Source organism: Babylonia areolata, chromosome 1, assembly GCF_041734735.1.
Source record: "Babylonia areolata isolate BAREFJ2019XMU chromosome 1, ASM4173473v1, whole genome shotgun sequence".
Classification (NCBI taxonomy): domain Eukaryota; kingdom Metazoa; phylum Mollusca; class Gastropoda; order Neogastropoda; family Buccinidae; genus Babylonia; species Babylonia areolata.
In genome coordinates, this window is record NC_134876.1 from 52,940,029 (window position 1) to 52,962,437 (window position 22,409).

Consider the following 22,409-nt stretch of genomic DNA (forward strand, 5'->3'; position numbering starts at 1 on the left):
ATCAAACTCAGTGTCCCTGTAAGCCGGTCTGGGTCTGACTTATGCAGCAAAAGGCTGTGCTAAAAAAAAATTCTCCAGTGTTATTGATTGTAATTGTGTTTGTATGTTCGTGTGTAAATGTGAATATGTGTGCGTGCCGCTGCCAAAGACAGGCGCGCCGAACTGTGGCATTGTCGCACTCCTGTCGTTTCTAGTGGAGGGGTGGCGCGGATGGGGGCATCGTGTTTGTCGGAAAATCTACGGACTGGCCTATCAGGGTGGAACTACTGCTTACCAGAGGCTTATTATGGGATGGTAGTCACTGCTCTAAAAATAGATGGATAGCTCATTGGCCAGGAAAGCTGAAGCCGACTGGACGCCATATTGACACTCGTATCCGGCTGTCAGTCCGTTGAGAAGTTGTCTGCTGTCTGCTAACTGGTGGTAGTTTCTGAACTGTTACCGTGTATCTTCGAAGAAATCGTGTTATGCTTGTCCCCATGACATGTCAAATGTTGTGTCTTGATTGATATCTGCCAATGGTTTATTTACCAAATACCAATTAGTTATTACAGGAAAACGGTGCAGTGACACGTAGCGCAAACTTGCTGTGGAGGCACACACAGGAACGTCAGCTTATCTAACACCGCGAGCAAATGAAAGCTTGCCGTGAATCTGTCATTGTAGCCAGCTGAGCGCTCTGCTACACATTTGAAGTCACTGCTTCGCGCTATACTGACACGAGTAGCAAAATGGCTGATTGAACACTTCTGCTGGCTTCAGTTAACAGAGGGGCTCAAAGAAGGTAAACGCTATCCACGTATTTTTACGCCTCCATCGGAAGATGAGAACGAAAAAATAATGGTGGGCTTCTTTACTGGTCGACGTTTGCCAATATCTGGCTGTTTGGGTCACCGCAGTGTTGAAGGTGTCGATCAACATATCCACATATGTGTCAGTGTTAGCGTCGAAAATGGTAAGAGGAGCAAATTTGCCTCCATCACAACATGAAAGGACTCAGCAACTTCAGGGTCCTTTAGTTTGTCAAGGTCGAACTTGATTCTTGTGTGGCCCCGTTTTTTTAATTTTTAATTTTTATTTTATTTTTTTATTTTATAATCTTCGTTGTGGAGCGGAATGTTATCATCACAAGGTTATGAACGCTTACAACTTCAGCTCCTGGGAAAGTTCTTGTCTTGGCAGTGCTGACACTTGATTGGAAACGATTTTTGCCCATGTCTGGGTGGATGGATGCCAAACATCACCTTCTGCACGCTTTGTGCAGTCGATCGATAAAACATCCCCGAAAACGGAGTATGGCTGCCTACATGGCGGGGTACAAACGGTCATACACGTAAAAGCCCACTCTTGAACGTGGGAGTTGCAGCCCACGAATGAATAAGAAGAAAAAGAAGAAGATCGATCAAACATCAACTTACAGGTAAATCTCGTTCAATCGTTCAATCACTTAGTCTTCTCACACATCTGTTCCCCAACCGGTCCTATTTTCTCTCGACCTCCCACCCGCCCCCCCACCCTCCTCATCCACGCACACACACCCCTCCCTCCCCTCGCCTCCCCCCCCACCCCCCTTCGCTGTGTGCTGCGTGTGAGGGCGCTAGGCAGGACGAGGAAGAGGAGGGTTGCAGCAGCGAGCGGCACGGGGACAGAGTGAGGGGGTATTCCAGTTGTCTCCGCTCAGGGTCGGGTTCCTGATGGAGAGGGTGAAAGGGGAGCCAGGCAGAATGATGGAGCATCCTTGTGCTGACCTCCCGGATCCGTTTATCTCGGCTGTACCTCAGAGTATTTCCCGATTTGTCTGTGTGTTCGACTTGATTCGACGATAAGTAGTTGTCGTCGGAAAATGAAAAAAATGAAAATAAAATAAAATAAAATTAAATTAAAAAAAGAGGAATAAGAAGAAAAGAAGTCTGGAATTTTTTTTAATAATCCGATCCTAAACGAAACAAGCAAACAAAACCTATCATTGAACAAACCACAGACATTGTCTTATGTACACTATATGTCATTCGATGACAACTGATTAATTTTGCTTTTCCAGTTTTCACTCCGAATTTCTTTCGTAATTTCTATCTTTACATAGCTCATATCTTGTAAAGGACGATACATAAGTGTGAAATGTGCCACATTTATGTTTACATTGTCGATGGCTTTTTAATTTTCATTTTCTGTAGATAAGCATAATAATAATCACAGTTAAGGTTCAGAGTAACATCATTCAAATGATTAAAAAAACAAAAACAAAAAAAAAAAAAAAAAAAAAAAACAAACAAACACAACAATCACATCGCCGTTTTAACGTTTTATTTCGTTCGATTTGTTCCGTGAAAATAAAACAGTCGCTGTTTTTAACGTTTTGTATGGTTTGATTAGAATTTACTAAAATAGTTAATGTAATTAAATTACGTAGGTACACGTCAAATCTGATACATAAAGCGCCTGCCTAGAAATCATTTATGTCCCAGTCAGTGGCTGAGTCATGAGTGAGTCGGATTTTTGTTAGTCTCCCACTGCATCTTGTGTGACAGCCTGGGCGCCATTCTGACAGCAGTCAGAACAACATCTGTTTACCTGGCACCAACATGGTACTGTTGCTGCTCTGTCTGCTGTTCCGGTGTGGTGGGCATAAACTTTACACATATATGACTTCTGTCCAGAAAAAACAGCAACACCATTAGTCAATCCAATGAGACGATAAACCGAGCCCCCATGTGCACCATGCACTTAGCGCACGTAAACGAACCCACAGCAACAAAGGGGTTGTGCCTGGTAAAATTCTGTAGAAAAATCCACATCGATAGGAAAAAAAATAAAATCGTAGGCAGAAAAAAAAAGAGTGGCGCTCTTACTGTAGCGAGGTGCTCTTCCTGGGGACATCAGCCCGAATTTCACACAGAGAAATCTGCAGTGAGATAGAAGACAATGCAATACAATTCAATACAATACAACATTTCATTTTGAAAAGTTCGACACGATTTCTAATCCATATTTATGTGTGTTAATAATTAGCGAAAAAACGTTCTTTTCTTCTCTATTCATGCTGTGTTGTTCTGTGACTTTGCATAAAGTCAGTTTTACTGAAGAAGCAAATGTCTTTGCTACTCTGCTTGTCCTCTTGTCCAAGACTGATATTTATATAGATTTATTTTGTTTCTTTCATTTATCAATGAATTCTTTCTTTCTTTTTTTGTTTTGTTTTTTGTTGTTTTTTTTGTTTTTGTTTTCTTATTTTTGTTTTTTGCTAATCGATTTCTCAGGGATTCGGCATAATTGAACAAGCAGCTCTCTCTCTCTCTCTTTCCTCGCTCTCTCTGTATGTATGTATGTATGGATGTGTGTGTGTGTGTGTGTGTGTGTGTGTGTGTGTGTGTGTGTGTGTTCTCTTCTGATTAGGTCGGTCATTGTGCTCATCCATCGTTGGAAAACATTCATTCAGTGATTCATTTATTCACCCCCCCCCCCTCTCTCTCTCTTTCACTCTCTCCCATCCACACAAGTTAAATTGTTTACAGGTTGCTAAGAAGCGGGGTCACAAACTGTGGCCAAGCATTGATGATGGCGTCAGTTTATTGGCATGTCCTTAGGACACCCCTACAGCAGTCTAATTAACATCCAGGAGATTGTGAAAGTTTTACTGCGTTGACGTTCTACTGTAACTGCTGCCTGGGTTCTTTTTGTTTTTTTGTTGTTGTGTTTTTCTCCTTTTTTTATATTCAATATAATATATAATATGTTGCTGCTGATTCTGTGATGGATTCTGGGGTTTTGATATTATATGTTGTTGCTGTCCCAGCACCATCAATAATATTATTCCGATACAACATATGCCATATACACTGCCGTTTCAGGACGGAAGGATTCAAGCTGTTCAAGCATAGTGCTGTGATCACTGAAAAGCGCAAAGCCACTGTCTTCTGAGACGGACAAAGACCACATGCATTTTCAGCGAACAATAGACTGGTTCATTATAATCAACAGTGATCGGATTAGTGTAGTAGAAGTAGCAGCAGCAATAGTAGTAGTAGTAGTAGCAGCAGCAGCAGTAGTAGTAGTAGTAGTAATCCTCAATCTGATGACCTCCCACGTTTTGTGATATTGAACGACAAAAACGTGGGGTGGGGGTAGGGGGGGGGAGTGGTTGAGGAGCAGAGGCACGTAAACCCTCATACACCCACCCACCCACCCATCTATCTATCTATCTATCCATCTCTGTGTGTGTGTGTGTGGAGAGAGAGAGAGAGAGAGAGAGAGAGAGAGAGAGATACGCGTCCGCGCGCGTATGTGTGTGTGAATTCGTCTGTAACTCATAAATCTGAGCCACACGCAGGGAACAATGTTGTGCAAACCCACGCATTGATGCAAAGAATTTTCTGAACCGAACAGACTGATTTCCAATCTAGGCAGCAGCTTCATATGCCCAGAGCACTAAACTGACCCAGCACGGAAAGCTGTGGACTGCGAGTGCATTCATTGTTGCACACAGTGGAGCCAAACTCAGTTGATGGAGAATGCCGAACGACCTGAGCACGTGCACAAACAACCCGACATTCACATGTTGACGTCAAAGCTGTCATGGCTGCAAGGGTGGGAACGACGGGGAATGGAGATGGCGGATGAGGCGGGGAGAGGGTAGGTGGTAGAGGGGTTGTGAGATGGAAAAGAAAACACAACAAGTGGTTGATGGAAAAGGGTGGAAAGGAGGAGGGGTATAGAGAGCACATATGGGATTGTGAGGGGTTGGGGGTGGGTGAGAGGTGGATCTTGAAACAGGGAGGAGTCGTCATAAATATGGGAGGGATCTGAGGAGACAGGCACGTTGGAATGTCAGTCGACGGTAGTTAGTTACCTGCGTGTGTTATTGTTTTGTCTGAAGGTTACCAGGAACAGTCGCTGCTCTTTGGTGCTGACCGTTCAGAAATATCAGGTAAAACTGTTTGAATGTTGGCCTAACTGCTGTGTGCCTTTGTCTCGATCTCTGTGACAGCTGTCAATTACTAGTCATAGTCACATCATGTTTCGTTGACGTGCAAGATGGTATACAAAAATGTACAACGATCCAAACAAAAACATTAAAAAAAATTTCATTGTCGAAAAGTATTCGATATTCTAGTACCTATATTGAATCCCAAATTAACTGCGCTTTAACAGTATGGGATTCAGCAAGTGAGAAAATTCTGAAACTACTGCCGAGTCTACCTAATCGTGTGATAAAAGTTCTTCTTTTCAAACCATCACTACCAGTAATACATGATTACAGAGCTCTGGATATTCTTCTACTGAAATTAAAATTCAAAATTTACAAGGCTCTCTCTGGTTTGCAGTCCCTACCCCTTTTCTGAGAAACAGATATGTTATTGACATTCATCGCCACAGTCAATATGATTAAGGTGCTGATTCCAAAGATAGATCTTATGTGTAGTATTTGGTGCTTGTGGAGTGAAATAGTATCCGGTCTTAAAATTAACCCTTTGAAAAGCTCTTCGGTCTTTCGAAAGCATTTGTTGTGCACATATAATGAAAATGCTGCAGTTAGGCTACATCTCTCAATACTATCCACAAACATGTTTCTTGATTTGAAATGAAAGAACAATGAGGCTGGGAGAGTGAAAGATTAACAGATGACAAAGAGTGGTAATTCTCTTCATACACAAAGTGCACGTCTTCAAATCAATGTTGCTTATGCTACCGATTCAGCTGACACACAGGTAAATAAAACTGGGAAGAAAAAAAAAACAATAACAGATTCTCAATAATGTGTTCATTCCTCTCTCCCTCTGTTTCTGTACCTGTCTGTCAATCTGCCTGTCTCTCTTATTCTTCATCAGCCTTTTCTTCTTTCCTCTCTCTCATTCTTGCTTTGTTTCTCCTCCTATGTCTTCTCATCTTTCTATATTATTATTCTAGTCTCTATCATATTGAATACAAATGCACATAATTATGTTCTGTACATGATTATATTATTTCGTATATTTTGATGTCGTGAATAGTCTATTTCATTATTGTGCTTTACTTGTTTCTTTACTTTTATTGTTCGCCAAGAGGCTACAGAGTAGAAGTGGAGTGTCTGATGGTAAATGAAATGACATTCCAGACAGACGGACTCTGAAAGGAAAGAGTACGCTGACCGGAGAATTATATTCTGAAAGAGGAAATACAAAGAATATAACTATCAAGGGGAAAAAAAACGAAGATTTCGAGATGGGGAGCAGGGACGAAGAATGCCAAAAAGTTATTCATGGCCAGTGCCAGAGACAGATTCTCGAGACGCTGAAGTGTTTGCACAAAACCGTGGACTGAACGGGCAGCCAGCGCAAGGATTTAATCAACGGATTTTTAGAAAATCGTTAGGAATTTCCATGAGTGCATTTGTGCTGTGATCTTCTCTAAGCAGACTGATGCGGATCAAGAAAGTCAGGGGGTTTTAGATGTCGAAGAAGCTGTGCCAAAAGACTCTTCCTGTTTGAACAGGAAAGACAACTTAGAAATGAGCCTGCGGTTCTCAAGACAGTTAGGATCTATTGGGGGGGGGGGGGGGGGGGGGGATGTGGGGGATGGGGGGGGGGATTCTTTAGCGAAAGGCGGACAGTGGTTGATTTGTGGAAGCTTGGAAAGACACCACTAGAAATTCGAAATAAAGTTATTGACAATCGTTATTATGGGTTTATAAACAGCAAATCATCACCCAGACATTCAAGCAGAAGTATAAGAGATACAATTTCATCATGTTGTTTTAATGACAAGCATTTTTCTAATGAAGATGGATTTTAGAAAGAAAGATAATGTCTGCATTCCATGAAAGAGAGAAAAAATCAATACATCATTATATATGGTGGCATTGTACGTCCTCTCAATATTTCCCAATGGAATTAGAGAGTTTTAATATAAAAGACGAACATTGCTCAAGAATAAAGTTTGATATGTAATTAGCTCTGTCCGGAAATGATTAATTTGCAAAAACGGAAGAATTCATTGATCCGATCATTTTTTTGTTTTTTTGTTTTTTGTTTTAAGTGTCAAATCATCAAAATCTCTGTATAAAACGATATAGGCAAAATATAAAGTTGAGCTATACTTACATTCGTTTAACTTGTCTTGTGTCGTCTTTTTTCCAGAAAATGGCATTTAAAAACTTTCAGAGAATAAGTGAAAATATTATCATATCAAAAACCAAAGTGTTGCTATAAATGAATATATTTTAAATTTCCAATTGTGTCATGCATGTACTTTGATCCAAGTTTAAAAATCTTGTATGTTTGTTTTCGTTTATAACATATTGAGAATTTTAAGAAAATAATAAATACACCATTTATCACTTAGATAAAATGATATAATATAAACACAATATATATATATATATATATACATATATATATATATATATATATATATATATATATATATATATGGCGAACAAACGTTACCCATACCTCTCCCCTCGTTACATACACACATTTCACAGTGAACGCACGTCATAGAACGCTTTGTGCTCGGATTGGGCAGTTAGAGGTGATGGAAAAGATTTATTTTCAGTTCGAATCGGGTCGCCAGGAGTTGACTGAGTCAGTGTCGTAGAGCTTCAGGCAGTTTATCCCATGTGAGGGAAAAAAAAAAGGGGGTGGGGGGGGGGGGGGGTATCCGGACATGTGTTTGTCTTCACTGACGGGCTTTTAACCCTTTGACATCTGCCACGAGTACGCTCGACAGTGAAGAACTGTCACCTTACTGAGTCCTTCAACACCGTGTTTGGACTTATTCTTCTTTTCACCAAGGTTCGGTGGTCAAGGGGTTAACCAGTAAAGTGTCAGCAATACAACGAAGTTGACGCGCCGGAGTGTGTTCTGAAGGAGGTCCGATCAACAGTGAGGGCCAGTAGGCCCCAACAACAGCAGAGAACGTGAAAGTTCACAGCTTGTATTCACTTCGTTCTGAATCAGGCAGCACTCGAAGAGGGTGAAAAAAGAGGAAACTCGTGTTAAGACACGGCGGCTTTGTTCTGAATTCTTTGGGGATTATCGAGTGAGATGTGTTTAGAATGCCGGCAAGAAAATAAGTTGCAACGATCAATACCAAAATGGAACGGAATTGCAAACTAGCTTTTTGTTGCTGTAGTGGACAGGTAGTGATGGGAAGCTTTGACCGTAAGGAATTCATTACGGCCGTAGGAGCCAGTGAATACATTCATGTTCATCGTGTCAAGGGCTCAGCGAAGGAAGTCGGGGCCCAATTCTCTCCTTCCGTTGCTTTAAATTTCACCAGCCGAAGTCGCGTACCCATTCACAACAAACTTTTAAAAAAATATATAAAAAATCACTGTCATTAGTATGATAAAATTACACCTTCTTGTTAATTCACATATAATCTATATGTATTTTTAAGAAAACGAGAGAGAAAACAGAAGGAAAGTGAAGAGAAGAAAGTGAATAGAATGGCAAGAATGAGGTCCAAAAGTAAAGAGAAGAAAAAGAAAGGGAAGCTTAGTGTTGACCGGGCTGATGCGGTAGTTGTGGTAGTAGTAGTAGTAGTAGTAGTAGTAGTAGCAGCAGCAGTAGTAGTAGTAGTAGTGGCAGCTGCAGCAGTTGCAGAATTTAGTAGTGGTGCTGATGGTGATGGTGGTGGTTGTAGTGGTTGTAAGTAGATAATTGGAAGCTTATTCCAATGAGACCGCAAAAGATACACGCTTCATTATTACGGGCTGACGTTTTGGAACATTTTTTCTTCCTTGTGAGCTTTTTTTTTCTTCTGTTATTCCCGAGAGCAATTCAAGTGCTATCAACAGGACTAGACTGACTTTAAAGCCTTGGCTAAGTCACCCAAAGTTGTCCTGTCTTGTATTGTGCTGTATTGTGTTGTGTTATGTTCTGTTGTGCTGAGTTGTGTTAGTTGTGTTGTGTTGTGTTGTGTTACTCTTTTTGTCACAACAGATTTCTCTATGTGAAATTCGGGTTCCTCTGTCCAGGGAGAGCGCAGCGCCAGAGTACAGCGCCACCCATTTTTTTTTCTACCTGCAAGTGAATACTTTTTTTTCCAACGTGGATTTTTTTCTTTTTTACGTGCGCTAAACTTAAGTCATTGTAGTGATGACCTGGAGAATAGAGCATCTAATGAGAAAGCGAGAGTCCAGTTGGATTGTCGTAAGGAAAGAGATTTTATTATTTTTTTAATAACATTCAAAACCGTCAATAGCTCTTTTATGGTGGACTGGATGCAAGTCGCACGGATGAGACAAATCGTATGCAACAAGCACGCAGCGCACGTAAAAGAACCTGCAGCGACAAGACAGCTGTCCGGCCCTGGCAACACCGAATCGAAAGCCCAGTTTAGAAAGAAGACACACAACAACTGGCAGAGATGAAAAAACAGAAAGAAAAAAAGAGGTTGCACTGCACTGTGTTGACGCGGTTTCTCACGGGGAAATCCACCCCAAATTCACGTGGTGAATCTTGTGACGCATAAATTCAGTCCAAACATCAGACAGCGCCTCGCCCCCCTTCCCTTCAAAGAAGGCAACGAAAGTCGAGTCTCTGAAGGGGGACGGGCGCAACAGCCGAGTGGTTAAAGCGTTGGACTGTCAATCTGAGGGTCCCGGGTTCGAATCACGGTGACGGGGCCTGGTGGGTAAAGGGTGGAGAATTTTACGATCTCCCAGGTCAACATATGTGCAGACCTGCCAGTGCCTGAACCTCCTTCGTGTGTATATGCAAGCAGAAGATCAAATACGCACGTTAAAGATCCTGTAATCCATGTCAGCGTTCGGTGGGTTATGGAAACAAGAACATACCCAGCATGCACACCCCCGAAAACGGAGTATGGCTGCCTACATGGCGGGATAAAAACGGTCATACACGAAAAAGCCCACTCGTGTGCATACGAGTGAACGCAGAAGAAGAAGAAGAAGAGTCTCTGAAGGGCTCGACACATGACATGCCCCCTCCTATTACGGTTATCGTGCTCGCCGCTTTACTTATTTACTTCTCACTTCACCCACCAGCACGCACCGTCCAGGGCGCCACAGGAAGAAAGGTCACCAGCGAGCCGTGTTGCGACACACATTTCAATCCAAACAACAGATAGCTCCTCGTCCCCCTTCCCTTCAACGGAGGCAAAGTCGAGTCTCCAAAGGGCTCGACACATGACATCCCCCCCTCCCATTAACGATAATCGTGCTTCCCGCTTACTTTATTTACTTCTTACTTCTTTTAATTTTCTGAATTTGATTTTGAGCTGAGTTGTCTAATTCCCTTATAAAGATGCTGATCTTAGTGATGATGTAATTGATGCTTTTATGCCTTGTTTGTTTTAAATTTGGTTGTACGTTTTACAGATTAGTATCAATTTATATTGATTTCACCGTTATAATCATTGATACTTTGTGCATGTGAATATGCTAGTGTGCATGGTTGCTTGCATACGGGCGGGTGTGTGCGTGCGCACGGATATGTGAGTGTTTTAAATAATGGCAAGTTATCGGACTTGCTTTGCTATGACTGAGTTGAGTGATATTTTTTTTATGTATATGTTGTATTGCTAAATTATACCGTTTTGCTTATGATTTGTATGTATCACAGACTTCGCCACACTTAATTTTTCAACGAGATAATAAAGTTATTCTGATTCTGATTCATTCCCTCGTACCGTCCAGGGCGTCACAGGAAGAAAGATCAGCAGCGAGCCAAAAGGCTAGGAGAGGTGGTGTGCTTTCAAGGTCTTCTTCACACCCTCAAACCATGTCTTCCTTGAACCCTCATAATCCATAAACTGCTGAACCTTGGTCAAATGAGATAATAATAATAATAATAATAATAATAATAATAATAATAATAATAATAATAATAGTATTTATATAGCGCTGAATCTTGTGCAGAGACAAATCAAAGCGCTTTCACACTAGTCATTCAATCGCATGCATAACTCTAAAACTGAAGAAGAAACTGAAGACAAGGAAGAGGCAGGGGAGGGAGGCTGTCTTGTGAAGAGGTGGATTTTAACCCTTTCACCGCCAGTCAATTCAGAGTACAAAATTCCTTTGTGGTATAAACACAGAAAAGACAGTGGCTAAGAATAGCTGGGGATCCCCCCTGCGATGTATAGAAAATATGGCCTATCCTACCACCGAACATTAAGAGCAGAAGGTTCATGGATAACAGACCAATAGATTGTCACCTTTTAATGACATGGGTCCTCTACCACGCCTGTGCATAAATGCGAGCTTGGCGGTGAAAGGGTTAAGGCCAGACTTGAAAGAGCTGAGTGCGGAAACCTGACGAAGTGAAAGAGGAAGTTCATTCCAAATGCAAGGTCCGGAGACAGAGAAAGAACGGCGTCCAACAGTGGAGTGTTTGAATCTGGGTATGCGTAAACATAGTGGATCCGAAGCCGATCGTAGAGAGCGAGAAGTGGGGTGAAGGCAGCCACATAGATAGGAAGGGGCAGATTTGTGAATACATTTATAACATAGAGTACTGATCTTGTACTTTATACTGTGTGAGACAGGGAGCCAATGGAGATGTTGCAAAAGGGGAGTGATGTGCTCAGATCTTTTCTTTCTGAGGACGAGTCGGGCAGCAGAGTTTTATATGCACTGAAGGAACTGAATGGATGAATCAGGCAAACCAGACAACAGAGTTACAGTAGTCAAGGCGAGAGAGAACGAGAAAAACGGCAAGTCCAGAGGATGCGTCAGTGGACAGATATTTCCGAATGGAACTGATGCGTCGCATCAGTGTTTGCAATTTTTTTTAGGTGAAGTTACAATTTGTGTACCTTAATAAAGTGGCGTAATTGATTTTGTTGAACAAACGCAGTGCAACCCCTAGAAGAGGAAAACCAATTACCGAATAGTGACTGACACCCTGACTTGTAAACTCAGTCTGATCTCAGATGTCAGATCCTTTCCCTGACGTGCAGAAACGGCAGCGGGAGTGAAGGGGTTAATGGCAATAAATTTGAGTTTGAACACAGGAATCAGTGCCGTATTCCTAATGCGGACGTGAAGACTGACTCAAGCCAAGTATTACTAAACGTTATCTCTCAGTGAACTGTCCGTTGCATTCTTCTTCTTTTTCTTCTTACTCTTCTTTCATGATAATTGATCTACGATTGTATGCTATTGGAAAAAGCGTACCAAAAATATCCAATGCAATATTTATAATCAGTTAAGACAAACAAAGCCAAAGATTAGAGTTTTTACTAAGTCGCAATAATCTTTGTTTGCTTGCCTGCCAACACTGTGTGAGTCGGTCTACGTTCACATTGAGCCCAGCCAGTTGCTATCAGCAGCTGGCCGAGAATTATGCGCACGTCATTTTTCGCTTTCTCGCCATGTATGCCGGCGGTAAGTGCCCACACTGGCAACCAGCCGTCTCCATTCAGTGTTTTGATTTGTCGCGAGCACACAGGTGAGACGTCCAAGGGGGAAAACTCTTCAATGATACTTGTTGCGTGCTATTTGTTTCTTCCGTCTGGAGACAGCAACCGGCTGTGTCTGACTGAAATGTGTTGATGTGTCAGGCTGACAGCAACTGGCTGTGTCTGACTAAAATGTGTTGAAATGTCAGGCTGACAGCAACTGGCTGTGTCTGACTGAAATGTGTTGAAACGTCAGGCTGACAGCAACTGGCTGACAGCAACTGGCTGTGTCTGACTGAAATGTGTTGATGTGTCAGGCTGACAGCAACTGGCTGTGTCTGACTAAAATGTGTTGAAATGTCAGGCTGACAGCAACTGGCGAGCGCGCAGAAATCTAAGTATTTTTGTCTCCTTTTGTCTGTGCATGTGTACCTTACATTGAAAGTTCTGAGTTCTGAGTTCTCTCTCTGCCTGTGTCTGTCTCCCCCCCCCTCTCTCTCTGTCACTGTCTCTCCCTTTATCTGTCTCTCTGTCGCTGTCTCTGTCTGTCTGTCTATCTCTCTCTGTGTCGCTGTCTCTCCCTTTCTCTCTGTCTGTCTGTTTCTGTCTCTGTCTCTCTCTGCCTGTCTGTCTGCCCCCCTCTCTCTCTCTCTCTCTCTCTATATATATATATGTGTGTGTGTGTGTGTGTGTGTGTGTGTGTGTGTGTGTGTGTGTGTGTGTGTGTGTGTGTGTGTGTGCGTCTGTGTGTGAAGGTTTTCATGTGGGACTTGTTTTTTTGTTGTTGATTTTTTTAATTTATTAGTAATTGCATTACATTTATACGCTGATTCATTTATCTACCTTTTGGTTATTCATTTGTGGTAATTTTGTTAATGATCAATATCTATATTTGTCATGTGTGAAGTGGGGGACTGGGGCTGGGGAGTGGGGCATGGTGTAAAAAAAAAAAAAGCTTTCAGCTTATCCATTCTACCCGGAATAAAAAATTTGTCAACGAAATATTTGTCATTGTCACTGGTGTTTGCGAACACTTCGGTGCTTGTTTGAGTGTGTGTGTGTGTGTGTGTGTGTGTGTGTGTGTGTGTGTGTGTGTGTGTGTGTGTGTGTGTGTGTGTGTGTGTGTGCTCTTTCCCTTCACAGATGACCCACCCACACCCACACATCCTACCCCCACACCCACACCACCACTCACTCAATCACTCACCAAACCTTTTAGTCCTTCGTTTCTGAACCGTGCAGGTCAGGTAGAGAGAGGTACGTGGTACGGACTCACCCTCATTGCTCCTTGATGAATGAAATGGCCGCTGCTGTGCTGACCAAAGCAGCCCTGCCGCTCCTACTGTGGGCATGCCTGCTGACCCTGTGTGCAGCCGGGATCCTGTTCAAGGTTCGAGACGGTTGGCACGTGCCCATGACGTGCGGCGTTCTGCAGCGGGAATGGGTGGCCTCCGTGCAGCAGTGTGCCAGACTGTGTGAGCTCCATCAGCACTGTGCCCTGGGCACCTGGCGGGCAGGAGGAGGAGGAGGAGGAGGAGGAGGTGGGGGAGGACCAGGAGAAGGAGGCAGCTGCTGTCTGGGGCACCGCCACCTGTCCTTCCAGCCTGCAGCTCCGCGGGAGGTGCCTGAGCGTGGCTCCAGCTACTTCGTGAAGGAACCTCAGCCTGGTGAGGTGGTGTTCGTGTTGCTGCTGGTGCTGGAGGTTTTGTCAGTTAGTCAGTCAGTCAGCCTAGCTAGTGTTTGTTGTTGCTGGAGTTTTAGTCAGTCGGTCAGCCAGTCAGCCTAGGTGGTGTTTGTGTTGCTGGATTTTTAGTCATTCAGCCAGTCAGTCAGCCAGTCAGTCAGCCTAGGTGGTGTTTGTGTTGCTGGAGTTTTAGTCAGTAAGTTGATTGTCTGTCTGTCCATCAGTCCGGTCTGTTATTTGATTATTTAGTTCGTTCGTTTCTTGGCCAGTTATATAGTTTCTTTGTCTTTCTGTATGTCTGCAAGTTAGTTAGATAGCCCTGTGTGTCTGTTATTTAGTTTGTTAGTATATTAGGCTGTTTGCCCGTAAGACATTGTTTTGATTAGTCATTAATATCGTTAAAACTTATATAGCGCCTGTACTTCTCTTTGGTCAGAGACTAAACTTTAAGCGTTTTACAAAAACGGAGTCATTAAAAAATGCACAAAGGGTGCCTACCTGGGTAGAGACGACTGAAAGCTGCCTTTGGGCTCTCATCATTCATTTTTTTCCTATGTCACGTATTCAATCAAGCTTGTAAGAGTGGATTTTTCTTAAGAATTTTGCCTGGGGCAACCCTTTTGTTGCCGTGGATTATTTTACGTTCGCTAAATAGATGCTGCGCACCGGACCTTGGTTTATCGTTTCATGCAAATGACCAAGTTACTTTGTTAGTTGGGTATTTAGTCTGTCTTTCTGTCAGTCACTGAGACAGACAGCTAGATAGCTGTTTCATCTTCTGTGGCATTTCAGTGGCATTGCCCTCACAATACTTTTTTTTTAAACATTTTTTTTTCTTTATCTATTTGCTTACTTGTTTTGATTTATTTCGTTTCATATTTATATACTAATCCATTCTAATTCACTGATTTATGACTTATCTATAGATAGATGTATCTTTTTTACCCTCAAGGCCTGACTAAGGGCGTTGGGTCACGCTGCTGGTCATGCATCTTCTTAGCAGATGTAGGGTAGCGTATATGGACTTGTCCGAACGCTGTGACGCCTCCTTGAGCAACTGAATTGAACTGAACACTTATTCTGGCTTCTCCATCCACAAGCAAGGTGCAGTGTTGTCCTGTTGCAGCCTCAGCGCTTGCAGCGCACAAGGGGACATCAACGTTAGGTCGCCGTGAGACCATACGTTGCTGTTTGTTAGAACGATGCAATTGTCAACAGTTCATCTTATTTCATTTCAGGTTGCTGTTTAACCAATACCTATGGTAGGCTCTCAAGACCTTGACCAGTGCGTAGAGTGTATGCGAAGGTCAGGTATCAGTAATTTTTTTCATTAAAACTGATGTGGTGTAGCGTATCCACACTGGTGAGGTGATCAGTCCACACTCACGCTTTGACGCCTCCTTGAAACTGGAACTGAAAACTGATCGCTCTGTGGATGAAGCGACCATCTCAAGAAGCGAGTGAGCTGGGTTTGATTACCGTATGGACGGGGATTTTTATCTCCCCCCACCCCCCGCCCTCCACTCTGCAGATTGCCGACGCCATGAGAGTACTATCCCCAGTGTGGATATGTAGGAGAATGTTAATAAAATGGTGCCGAAGATCGGGCCAGCTTCTAAACTTTCATCTTCGGCGTGGGATAATGTTGATATTGTGGTGCCGAAGATCGGGCCAGCTTCTACACTTTCAGCTTCCCTTACAGTTACGAGGCGCCAGAGCCTGCGTACTGATCCATTAAACGCTACACAACACCTGCTTAAGAAAAAGAAGAATACCTGACCATGGCTTATACCCAAAGTGCTGATCAGGCCCTTGGGCAACACATAAAATAATTATTAAAAAAAGAAAAGAAATGGAGGTGTGGGTGTTTTTTTTTCCTGAACAGTCTGCTGCGAATCATATCCTGGTGTGTTTGCCTATCATATCCTGGTGTGTTTGCCTATCATATCCTGGTGTGTTTGCCTATTTGTTTATTTTGTCAACAGCAGAGTGAGAGCTGTATTATCAATGGTTTCTCCATTGCAATGGGAAATCATTTACAGCTTTAGTCTTTTGTGAAGGACTATGACTCTCAAACTAGGAGGCAAAATTGCACTGTCTCTTAGTGCTGCAGCCTTGGGGGCTAGTTGGCCTTTGGGAACCATCCCAACGCCGACTGTCCTAAAACCCTCTTGGTCGAGAGAGTGGGGATATAACATGGGCAAGACACTCTCCACTATAATCAAATTTTTGTCCAGATAGTCGGGACAGCAGTTACCTCCTCTGCCGTTCTAATGGTCATAGTCGAACACGACTGACTATCATGCATACATACATACATTTTGTTCTATGTAGATGTTTTCACAAACCTAGGGCAGACTCTCAAGGTCTGACAAGCGAGTTGGATTTATGTGAATATCAGGCTTATTTTCCTTCTTTTTATTTTCAAAACAAATAACAGAGTTTCAGAGTTTGTTTAGTCCCATTAACTCTTTTGAGTCATAGAGAAACAAGGAAACATGACAATAACAGGATGACGGCCACAGGGGAAGAGTGAAGATAATTTAAAAAGAAGAAACAAAAGAGGGGGTGCGGGGGGGGGGGGGGATAATACAAATAGGGGAAAAATAAAATGAAATAAAAGGCCAAATGTAATCATCAGTCTGGTACAATGCAACAGGAATAGACAAATACACAGATCACAACTTAGATTTACAATACGGCTCTGTATCTGACTAGTTGAGCCTGAACTGGGAACTGGGGGGGTTAGTTGGAGCATAGCAGTAACAATGACACGGTGTATATGTATCAGTCCGCACGCTTTGACACCTACCTGAAACTGAAACGAAAAGTGAAACACTCTTCCCAGACTTCCGGCAGTTCCAGGATGGCTGGAACCTCATCTTCAGAGGGGAGGCAGGAGGGGGCGTTCCATTCTACCCGCAGTGGTACAACTCGGCCACCTCCAACGATGACCAGCACAGCCTGGCAGACGTGCTGTCCGGGTGCTGGTCACTGCAGGAGCAGTCGTGCCCAGTGCCATCCAGAAGCCAGGTGATTGATCGGTGGACGGCCGCCAACGTCAAGCAGGTCAGTCAGCTTGAAGACTTTAGCTTCGTGAAGCTAATAATGATAATGGTGATTATGGTGATGATAATGATGATGATGATGATAATAGTAACAATAATAATAATATGATGATGATGATAATGATATTGATAATAATAATAATGATGATGATAATGATAAAAATGATACTACTACTACTACTACTACTGATAATAATAATAACCAAACAAACGAATTAAGTAAAAAAAAACAAAACAACAACAAGTAAACAAAGGCATACTTTATTCTAAAAAAAACATGTGCTATGCTTGACAAACCTGAAGGTGTATATCAATTTTTAACAACAACAGCTATAACACCTCCATCACAATCACCACCACCACCAACAACAATAACAACAACAGCAGCAACAACAACACCACCACCACCACCACCACCACTAACAACAATAACAGCAACACTACCATCACTACCACCACCACCAACAACAACAACAATAACAACAGCAACACTACCATCAATACCACCACCAACAACAACAACAGCAGCACCAACACTAGCATCACCACCACCACCACCAACAACAACAATAACAACAATAGCAACAACGAAGATGCGGTACGTTTGCATGACAAACCTGCAATATCGAAACCGATTCCCTGATGCTTCGGACCAAACACGTTCCCCAGCGGACAGAGCGAAAGCTGTGCCCACGTTGTGTGGTTACAGGTACGGCTGAGTCACGTTGTGTGGTTACAGGTACGGCTGAGTCACGTTGTGTGGTTACAGGTACGGCTGAGTCACGTTGTGTGGTTACAGGTACGGATGAGTCACGTAATGGCTGAGTCACGTTGTGTGGTTACAGGTACGGATGAGTCACGTAATGGCTGAGTCACGTTGTGTGGTTACAGGTACGGATGAGTCACGTTGTGTGGTTACAGGTACGGATGAGTCACGTTATGGCTGAGTCACGTTGTGTGGTTACAGGTACGGATGAGTCACGTTGTGTGGTTACAGGTACGGATGAGTCACGTTATGGCTGAGTCACGTTGTGTGGTTACAGGTACGGATGAGTCACGTTATGGCTGAGTCACGTTGTGTGGTTACAGGTACGACTGAGTCACGTTGTATGGTTACAGGTACGGATGAGTCACGTTATGGCTGAGTCACGTTGTGTGGTTACAGGTACGACTGAGTCACGTTGTATGGTTACAGGTACGGCTGAGTCACGTCATGTTATTGCAGGTACGGCTGAGTCACGCTTTGTTATTACAAGTACGGCTGAGTCACGTCATGTTATTGCAGGTACGGCTGAGTCACGTCATGTTATTGCAGGTACGGCTGAGTCACGCTTTGTTATTACAAGTACGGCTGAGTCACGTTGTGTGGTTACTTCTTCTTCATTCGTGGGCTACAACTTCCACGTTCACTCGATGTACACAAGTGGGCTTTTATGTGTATGACCGTTTTTACCCCGCCATGTAGGCATCCATACTCCGTTTTCGGGGTTGTACTTGTTGGGTATGTTCTTGTTTTTCATAGCTCATAGCTCTGGATATGGCCGATGACTCCGTTTTCGGTGGTAATGTGTGGTAACAGGTACGGCTGAGCGTCTACGTCAATGGCACGGAGGCGGCCCATGTGGTGATCAACGCCACCGGCAGCACGGCAACGTCCTGGATGGACAAGAACAGGGTCATCTCCTCCTCATGGACTGACCTGGCTTCTGGCAACGTCTCAGTCTTTGCGTTTCGCATCAGGGGGTATTCTTCTCCTTCTTTTTCTTCCTCTTCTTCGTTCGTGGGCTGCAGCTCCCACGTTCACTCGTATGTACACGAGTGGGCTTTTACGTGTATGACTGTTTTTTACCCCGCCGTGAAGGCAGCCATACTCCGTTTTCGGGGTTGTACTTGTTGGGTATGTTCTTGTTTTTCATAGCTCATAGCTCTGGATATGGACGACGACTTCGTTTGTAGGTTGCAACTCCCACGTTCACTCGTATGTACACAGTGGGCTGTCATGTGCATGACCGTTTTTACTCCACCATGTAAGCAGCCATACTTCGTTTTCGGGGGTGTACATGCTGGGAATGTTCTTGTTTCCATAGCCCACCGAACGATGATATGGATTACAGGATCTTTAACGTGCGTATTTGATCTTCTGCTTGCGTATACTCACGACAATGACAATAACAATGACAGGTACCAGCCCTTGTCAAAAGATGGTTGCCTTACCTTGGTCCCTTAGTTCCGTGGGAAACCGTCAGGGACACCGCGATGCTGACTTATTGTACACTAGCCTTCTCCATTCTGGACGATCATGTGCGAGTGATTGTGTCTCAGCAAATCAGTGTCAAAAGAACTAGCCATTATCAAACGGGTGGGGGAGAGGAGGGGGAGGGAGAGGCTCACAATAGGGCAGGTATGAGTAAATGATCTACAACAGTTTTATGATGGAGTGATCGCATCATGGGTTGTAACAATGACGAGAACCAGGCCTTGTCAAAAAGAACCAGCCCTTGTCAAAAAAAAAAAAGGAGTGGGGAGGTGGTGGGGGGGAGGGGGACGGGGGGGGGGGGGGGGGGGGGGGGGGGGGGGGGGGGGTTGGGGGATGCGGTCCGACCGACTTCTAGAACAGGCAGGATTTCAGTCTCTTGCCTCACTGCGATCTTGCTGTGGACCATGACACCCGTTTAGGGAAACAGTGGGAAGAAAACATTGGATATTTTGCCGAAGTGTTCATGTCTCTTTGTTTTAGAATATGTTATTTCCACAAACATATTGTAATGTATGGAATCGTAACGTCCTGTTTTTAAGAGAGAAAAAAAAATCATAAATAGACAACACAAACTTCTGTAAAACATGTGTCAAGTGACGGAACGCGTCTTTTCTTCGCCTGTCAACTCTGATGATGTTTCATGTTTGTGGGGAAATTCCAGAGTCCCCGTCCACTTTTGGAGATTTCTGATCATGCGTGGAATCGGGTACTGCGGCATCGACAACGGGTGGCTGGTGGTCAAGGACCAGGGGTACAGGTGTAACTGGGAGACAGACAGCCCCAGGCCTGTCATCCTGTATGCCCCGGGATCCAGTTATGTCCGTTTTGATGACATGGGTAAGTGAGGAAACCAGTGAGTGAGTGAGTGAGTGAGTGTGTGTGTGTGTGTGTGTGTGTGTGTGTGTGTGTGTGTGTGTGTGTGTGTGTTGTGTGTGTGTGTGGTGTTGTGTTGTGTGTGTGTGTGTCTGTATATGTGTGTGTGTGTGTGTGTGTGTGTGTGTGTGTGTGTGTGTGTGTGTGTGTGTGTGTGTGTGTGTGTGTGTGTGTTTGACGTAGAGTGAAAACTGGGATGTGTGTGTGTGTGTGTGTGTGTGTGCGTGTGTGTGTGTGTGTGTGTGTGTGTGTGTGTGTGTGTGTGTGTGTGTGTGTGTGTGTGTGTGTGTGTGAAAAGAATTAAGACCAAAGTAAACTGAACTGATCTTATTTGAAATGAACGTGGACCGGACAGGACTGAGCTGAAGTGAGCTGACGTCGACTGGATTTTGTTGAAGTGGACTGGACTGAACTCATCAAAGCTGACTTGAACTGAAGTGTACAGTGGACTGCACTGACGTGAAATGGATTGAACAGTGAAATGGACTGCACGTACCGGCGTGAACTGGACATTGCCGATTCGAACTGACATGAACTGGGCTGACAGTGAACTGAACTGACGTGAACTGGTTAGAACTAATTTGAACTGACGTGAACTCGACAGAACTAATTTGAACTGACGTGAACTCGACAGAACTAATTTGAACTGACGTGAACTGAACAGAACTAATTTGAACTGTCGTACACTGGACAGAATTAATTTGAACTGACGTGAACTGGACAGAACCAATTTGAACTGACGTACACTGGACAGAACTAATTTGAACTGACGTGAACTGGTCAGAACTAATTTGAACTGACGTACACTGGACAGAACTAATGTGAACTGACGTGAGCTGCACAGATCCGATTTGAACTGACGTGAACTGGACAGAACTAATTTGAACTGACGTGAACTGGACAGAACCAATTTGAACTGACGTGAACTGGACAGAACTAATTTGAACTGACGTGAATTGGACAGAACTAATTTGAACTGACGTGAACTGGACAGAACCAATTTGAACTGACGTGAACTGATCAGAACTAATTTGAACTGACGTGAACTGATCAGAACTAATTTGAACTGACGTGAACTGGACAGAACTAATTTGAACTGACGTGAACTGGACAGAACTAATTCGAACTGACGTGAACTAGACAGAACTAATATGAACTGACGTGAACTGGACAGAACTAATTTGAACTGACGTGAACTGGACAGAACTAATTTGAACTGACGTGAACTGGTAGGAATTAATTTGAACTGACGTGAACTGCACAGAGCCGATTTGAACTGACGTGAACTGGACAGAACTAATTTGAACTGACGTGAACTGGACAGAACTAATTTGAACTGACGTGAACTGGACAGAGCCGATTTGAACTGACGTGAACTGGACAGAGCCGATTTGAAGTGACGTGAACTGGACAGAGCCGATTTGAACTGACGTGAACTGGTCTGATAGCGAACTGAACTGACGTGTACTGGACAGAAGAGTGAAGAGGATGACACCAAAGCCGGACTGTGTTGACAGAAGCTGCCAACCTGTTGGCTGTGTTGACACCAAAGCCTGACTGTGTTGACAGAAGCTGCCAACCTGTTGGCCGTGTTTGTCAAGTACTGATGCATCATCGCCTGCAGGACGCTGCTGGTTCTGGAATGCTGTGTTTCACAGAGACGCTTCTGGTGAGGACAAATGACGAGATGCGTAGATCATGGCCCCCGTGCCCACCAGGAGAACAAAAAACGATGTGGATCAATCCCTTGTTTCAGGGGTGGATGAGTGGTCTGGGGGTGTGGAGGGTGGTGGTGCGCGGCACCCTACTCTTTCGGCACTGTCTCCTGAGTTGTGGCTTTGTCGTATGATTGCTGTGTTGTTTGGTTAAACCTCTGTTGTGGCTACATATGATCAGAAATCATTCAGCTTTTCACTTTCGTTTCGTTTTGAAATAACGAAAACGGTATCGTACCCAACTGGAAATACCCATGCGAAGGTTCTTTTTTTCTTTTTTACAATTAAAAAAAAGGTTCTTCTGCTTCAGAGGGTAAAATCATCAATCTGCAGCAAAAGCAACAACAGAATCAAATTCAGAACTTCATTATCTCAATAAGAGAATTTCATATGCTGGAGTTTGTGATGCATTCATGTGCAAGCAGAAATTGAAATCAGAATGTGTGACGGTGAATGTGGTTCATATG

The 22,409-nt window shown here is 43.6% G+C and overlaps 1 protein-coding gene across 1 annotated transcript in view; it reads left to right on the forward strand.

Moving 5' to 3' along the window:
• Positions 1-4,816: 4,816 nt before the first annotated feature.
• LOC143292585 (uncharacterized) overlaps positions 4,817-22,409 on the forward strand; it is a 17,832-nt gene continuing 239 nt past the window's right edge. Inside the window, exons 1-6 of the mRNA XM_076603036.1 lie at positions 4,817-4,924; positions 13,588-14,012; positions 16,878-17,098; positions 18,677-18,840; positions 20,016-20,191; positions 21,797-22,409. The exon at positions 21,797-22,409 is cut by the window's right edge and continues 239 nt beyond it. Coding sequence (XP_076459151.1) covers positions 13,637-14,012; positions 16,878-17,098; positions 18,677-18,840; positions 20,016-20,191; positions 21,797-21,834 — 975 coding nt within the window. The 5' untranslated portion in view covers positions 4,817-4,924; positions 13,588-13,636 and the 3' untranslated portion in view covers positions 21,835-22,409. The remainder of the gene's footprint in view (positions 4,925-13,587; positions 14,013-16,877; positions 17,099-18,676; positions 18,841-20,015; positions 20,192-21,796) is intronic.